A 6,910-nucleotide genomic window follows, 5' to 3' on the forward strand; every position below is an offset into this window, starting at 1 on the left:
CCCTAACACTAAACCTAACCGTAACACTAACACTAACACTAACCCTAACACTAACCCTAACCCTAACACTAACCCTAACCCTAACACTATTCCTAACCCTAACACTATTCCTAACCCTAACCCTAACACTAACCCTAACCCTAACACTAACACTAACACTTAACACATGAATAGGAAACAGACGTTTCTCTTTACAATTATGTTGTTTCAAAATTCACATCTATATTTCTTATCAATAATAATAATAATAAAACTTTTCAGACATTTTTAGACAAAACATTTGCACTCTCTTGATAACAAGAACATGTTTGTTAAGAAAGGACAACATTTTTTTGTATTATTGTTTTATTTGTGTACACTAATATCAGAATAGGCTTAGACCTTCTAAAGATGCCGGGGCAGGAGCCCAAGCCGAGGAGCAGCAGGAGGAATAACTTAAGCAGAACTCCTGGGTTTCATTCCTGGTGCTTTTCGATCCATGTGCTGTTTTTTATCGGATTGATTACGATTTTATATGTAAGAATCTACTATTTGGTCAAAGGGATTTGATGTTTAATTAATGCTTTATTACATTAACAAGCGAATCTTGAGATTTTTTTATATTTGGGGATTGGGCAGTGGCATTGCCTTTGGTTTTGATGTTCCATCGCTCCTATAACTGATTCTTTTACATTTCTAAGGGTTTTGTTTATATGTTTTAGTGTTTCGTATGTTTTTATGGATATTCTTATTGATTTTAACACAATTTTTAGTATTCACTTTTGTGGGGTTTTTTTTTGACGTCCTAAGCTTGGGATTTGAGGGGGTGTAGGGAAAGTGTGCATGTGGTCCAAAAGACTCCTAAAGGCTTTGTTCCCTGACCAGGAAAATGCAAGTGAGTTTCAGGTAATGAAACAGTGGTCTGATAGAGCTGGTGACACTGGTGGCACAAAAGTTAACCACATTTAAAAGTTTCTTCGATAGATTCAGCTGTGATCATTAAAACCGAAAGGCTTCACGGTGATGTCTGATCATCTTCCAGCTGTACATGTACTACACTCAGAAGAACATGTTATTTTGTGCATTAGTCTGCACCCCACACTGCACCTCTTGTAAATAGCTCAATACTGCGTGGAGGGTGTTTTATACTCCTCATCATAATACAGGGATTCTATTGGAGGAGTGTAGACAGCACTCTCTAACACACACACACACACACACACACACACACACACACACACACACACACACACACACACACACACACTCTGCACACTCATTCAACACACTTCTGTAGCATACAAAAAACAACCACACACTCACACACACACACACACACACACACACACACACACACACACACACACACACACTCTCTGTCTCTGTAGATACACTCTGTTACTCACTCACGCACGCACGCGAGGTTAGCTTTGTGAGATCTCAGCTAGATGAAAATGAGCTCGTCGCTTCCCAAGAGCGAATCTACGACATCCCTAATCGGATCCTCCGCTCATCGTCAGCATCAGCATCAGCATCTCCAGCATCCACAGCATCTCCAGCATCCACAGCATCCGCAGCATCACCGGCACACCGGAAACACGGAGCCCGCGGAAGGCGCACGCGGATGCGCCAGTCGCGGCCGTAGGGTTCAGCGCAAGGTGGAGAAAGTGGAGGAGGAGGAGGAGGAGGACACGGCGAGACGCAAGCTGCCGGGTCATGGCCCCAAGAGCGAGAAAAGTCCGAGGCGTTCGGCCATATCCGGATCGTTCTTCCAGCCCAAGGAGAGACCTCAGAGGGGTTCGAACCGAAGCCCAAACCCGAGACCGAGCCCCAACCACGCGTCCGCGTGCGCAGGGGGGTCGGGAGGACGCGCGCGCGCCAAGGCGCCGGACGAGGAGCTGCGCCCGATCATCAAGTCGGTCTTCGGACAGGTAAGGATGCACGGAGGTATTGAACACGCATGCGCGGGAAAAAAAAAAAAGTAAAGACGATTAGTGCGTTCAACAGGTTTCGCGAAGGTGCGAGGACACACACGCACGTGCACAAGCGCGCGCCCGAGGACGAACGGTAAAAAAATAAGAATAACAAACCCCCACCAAAACGCACGGGGAGAAAAGGTTTTAGAATTAAAACCTGGGTAGAAGTAACACCTGTGTCAGGGTTGGATGAACTCATGATGCTGTTGTTAGATGTGTATTCGGTGTCAGGTGTATATAAGATAATCACAATAAGTTTTGGAATTAAGTGAACACATATAGCAGTGTGAACAGGGAGCCCCAACCAGAACCACCTGCTGGTCCACGAGAATATTTTCGGAACGAATCTTGTTAATGGTGTACAAAAGACCACCAGTGGAGACCCCATGTGTAGAATGAAAAGTATTGTATAGAGTTACTGCTACACAATGGGCAATTTAACAGCTGGTTGAATTGATGGCAGTCTGAACCCTATGTGAATAAAAAAAGTCACAATAACATACAGAATTAATTGTTACAATAAACAGAATGAACTTCGGCTATATTTTAATTCTACACTGCAATTATTTTAACTTTTATACTATAAAATTAATGAATTTAACAGTGCTGAATTTATATAAGCTCTAATGCAGAAAAGGAGTTGACTGTTGGAGTTAATTGATGACTGTACACACAGCATGATGTGTGTTAACGACACTGTTATACAGAAAGTTTGCTTTATATCATGTTTTATCGTCACTACAGCAGGTGATGATGCTGTGTTTGGGTTGATATATTTTCTGAGGATGAGAAGTACATGATGAATGTGTTGGATAATACAGCATGGTGTGTGTACATGGTGTGAAATAGACACCACACTGTGACAGTTAATATCCTTCCAAATCCAAGTCCAAAACCCTAAAGCAGGTCATTTTATATCGAGGAACGCTATGGAATTATTTCCAGGTTTATTCTATATGATTTTCATGACCTTTACACGTTCTTGACTTGGAAATATTCGATCACAGCGTACACACTTCCATCGGTTTACTTTCTCTCACCTGCAGTGCCACAATAAGGTATACTTATTATTTTACAGAAAATCATGAATATTTTTTTTTATCTTTACGGGTTAAAAAGTCGATTTTTTGTAAATTTTTTATATTTTCAGAAATATCAAGAAAAACAATTTATCTATTCTCTCTGTGACATCTGACTTTGCAAATGTGTGAAATCTGCTTCGATTGTGTGTGTGTGTGTGTGTGTGTGTGTGTGTGTGTGTGTGTGTGTGTGTGTGTGTGTGCACCATGACATATAACACACAGTTACATAAAACACAATGCTCTAAAGTGAGGAACCTTTCAAAAGCATTTATTTTTATCAATGAAGAAATTGGAGAGTAAATCCACAAAAGAGAAACTCAAATCAAACCATTACTGCATTACTGCAAAACAGCATAAATTCCTCTATGTAAACTTGTACATAGTTTTTGAAGGAACTTAGCAGGTAGGTTGATCCAAATATCTTGGAGAACTAAACACAGATTTGATGTGGATGGAGATGTGGGTGGAAGCACCTCAGATTTTCTCTATTCATGAAATCCCACACACACTCGATGATGTTGAGATCAGGACTCTGTAGAGGTCAAAACTATCACTTCCAGGACTCCTTGTTCTTCTCTATGCTGAAGATAATTTCTAATGACATTGGCTGTATGTTTGAGGTCGTTGTCCTGCTGCAGAATAAATTTGGGGCCAATCAGACACCATTAATCCTGACCAAATTTCCAGCTACGTTTGCAGAAGTGCAGCCACAAACTTGCAGAATACCTCCACCGAGCTTCACAATTGTCTACAGACACTCAGTATTGTACCACTTTCCAGACCTTTAGCAAACAAACTGCATCTTGCTGCAGCAGATATTTCAGGTTTTTACTCATCATTCTAGAGCACATGGTACCATTTTTCTGCCCCCAGTTCAACTGTTTCCATGCAGAGTTTAAACACAGCCCAGTTTCCATGGCAGAGGTACATGGATATTTGACTGCAATTCTTCCGCTTAGAGCTTCTGGCTAGACTTCTCCAGACAGTAAATGGGTGCATTAAGTTTCCTCGGCGGACCACCAATCCAGGGTCCTTATCATTGTTTGTTTCTTTGTGCTTTTTCAAAATAGCATAAACAGTCTGCTTTGAAATCTTTGCCTTGGAGAGACGTTGCTGATGCAGTAGAATTACCGTGTGTCGTTGCCCTGGTGTTGGACCTGCGAGAGGAAACAAACAACCTGGTCTTCCACAAGCTCACTTTAATAGCAGAGTTTGGCTGCTCCTCACCCAGTTCCCACAAGCTGTTTCTGTTTCCCCTTAATGAATGGGTTTCAACCTACAGATCATCAGTACCTGCATGATAGAAATGTAGGTAATAATTCTGATCCTACAAAATGCGCAAAAGTGAGAAGTGAAAGCCAAACAGTGTTTACACCAAATATTAATTTCATGTTCTTCTGTTCTTTTATTTCATTACAGTTCACACGATTACACATAACACAGAATTATAAAGCAAGATGTAGATCATCTCAGCTCCACCAATGAGATGGTGCCAAATGTTCTCATAAACATGTGAAATCTGACGCACTGTGTGTCCCTGCAAGAGGTTGTACACTTGTGTTAATATGGGCTAGAAATAACCCTAAATCCAGGTCAAAACTTTAGTTTCACACACACACACACACACACACACACACACACACACACACACACACACACACACACACACACACACACACACACACACACACACACACTGTAGGCCACTTTGCTCTTCATGATGGAGGTTAATTACGGTGCTGATTGCTGGAGGAGTTTTAATGAGAACATTCGTCTGCTTCATGTCTGTGATGTCGGCGGATTCAAATTTGAGATTTTATTATTTATTTATGATATAAATTCTTTTTTATTCAAGTATTTGCTGCATGTTGTCTATATACAGCTGCATGAGAGGGAAGGAAAAGAAAAGAGAGGGGAAAAAAGGATGCAAGAAAAAAACAAACAAACAAGGAAAAGATTAAATAAATAAACAAAAACAATGGAAGAAAGAAAGTGACAGAAAAGAGGGAAGGAAGGAAGAACAAAAGGAAGAAAAGGCCAACAAATAATCAAACAAATAAAATGAAAGATGAAAGCATGTAAAAAAAAAAAAAAAAAAAAAAGGACGGATATGTTATGAAAAAAGAATGAGAAAAAGAAAGAACAAAAAAAAAAACAATCAGAAAAAACATATAAAGGTAGGAAGAAGGAATCAATGAAGAAATGGAGGAATGCATGAAGGAATAAAGAAATCAATTAAGGAAGGAATGAAGGAAGGAAGGAAGGAAGGAAGTATGAATTAAGGAAAGAGTGAATGAAGAAAAGAATAAAGGAAAAAAATAAGGAATTAATGAAAGAATGAAGAAATTAATAAAGGAAATAAAGAGCAATTGAGGAATGTATGAAGGAAAAAAGAAATGAAGAAATGTAGGAAGAATTAATAAATGAACAGAGGAAGGATGGAATGAAGGAAAGAATGAAGGAATGGATGGAAGGAGTGTATGAAGCAAGAAAAGAAGGAAGAATAAATTATGAATGAAGAAATGGAGGTAGAAAGGAATAAAGGAAAGAATGAATGAATGAATAAATGAATGAATAAATGAATGAATGAATGAATGAATGAATGAAGGAACAAATAAAGGAATTAATCTGTTTCACAAAGGTAAAATTAGTAATTTTACCTTTGTAATTATCATTGTTCAAATAAGCATTATATTGAAGAAAATGTTCTCAAGAACTTCCTAACATCACCATGCCTTTCAGAAAACAAGCCAGACAACCAGACACAGACAGCCAGACACAGTCAGACTCAGTCAGCCAGATACAAGCATTCAGACCCAGTCAGTCAGACACAGTCAGCCAGACACAAGCATTCAGACACAGTCAGCTAGACACAAGCATTCAGACACAGTCAGCCAGACACAGTCAGCCAGACACAGTCAGACTCAGTCAGCCAGACACAAACATTCAGACACAGTCAGTCAGACACAGTCAGCCAGACACAAGCATTCAGACACAGTCAGCTAGACACAAGCATTCAGACACAGTCAGCCAGACACAGTCAGCCAGACACAGTCAGCTAGACACAGACAGCCAGACACAGTCAGACTTAGTCAGCCAGACACAAACATTCAGACACAGTCAGACAGACACAGATGGCCAGACAGACAGACAGACAGACAGACAGACAGACAGACAGACAGACAGACAGACAGACAGACAGACAGACAGACAGACAGACAGACAGACAGACATACAGACAGAGAGAGACAGTTGTCTGAGTGGTTTGCATTGACAGTACACACATTTCAGATGTATTTCACAATATATAATCAGCCTCATTGTACACATTGTGTGTGTGTGTGTGTGTGTGTGTGTGTGTGTGTGTGTGTGTGTGTGTCTGTGTCTGTGTCTGTGTGTGTGTGTTTTCAATGTTTTGTATGAAATACGTCTCCACCATTTCCCCCAGCATGCTGTATTTCATATTTCTTTATATAACACAAAGACGTGTGTTAAACCCTGCTGAATTGCTCTCCACTGGGTACGACGCTAAATATAGCCACGTCGCTGCTAACATGAGCGAGCAAACGATGGAGCCCACAGTGGCCGTTATATTTTAATACAAATATTCACACGCCCAAACTCGGCTCAGCACAGCACAGTGTGTGTGAGATTATGTTCATTATTATCACAGGAGATGTGTGGGGGAGGACGAGCTGAAGGAAGCAGTGCTCACAATCATGTGGGATAAACACAAATCCAACCTGCGTATTCCTCCCTGTTATGTGTGTTTTCTTCCGTGATTGCTGCTAATTTCTAAAGTGCCCTCTTTAAAGCAGGGTAAATATTATATGTGCAATATACTATATAATTAATAGTTTGTGGACACCTGAT

At 40.5% G+C, this 6,910-nt stretch overlaps 1 protein-coding gene across 1 annotated transcript in view; it reads left to right on the top strand.

Annotated features, from left to right (window-relative positions):
• Positions 1–1,427: 1,427 nt before the first annotated feature.
• Positions 1,428–6,910, top strand: part of cabp1b (calcium binding protein 1b) — a gene marked incomplete at its 5' end in the record, with an annotated part of 20,502 nt that continues 15,019 nt past the window's right edge. The window contains one exon of the mRNA XM_083567907.1: positions 1,428–1,910. Within this exon, the coding sequence (XP_083424033.1) occupies positions 1,428–1,910 (483 nt within the window). The remainder of the gene's footprint in view (positions 1,911–6,910) is intronic.

Source organism: Silurus aristotelis (assembly GCF_946808225.1).
Source record: "Silurus aristotelis genome assembly, chromosome: 18".
Classification (NCBI taxonomy): domain Eukaryota; kingdom Metazoa; phylum Chordata; class Actinopteri; order Siluriformes; family Siluridae; genus Silurus; species Silurus aristotelis.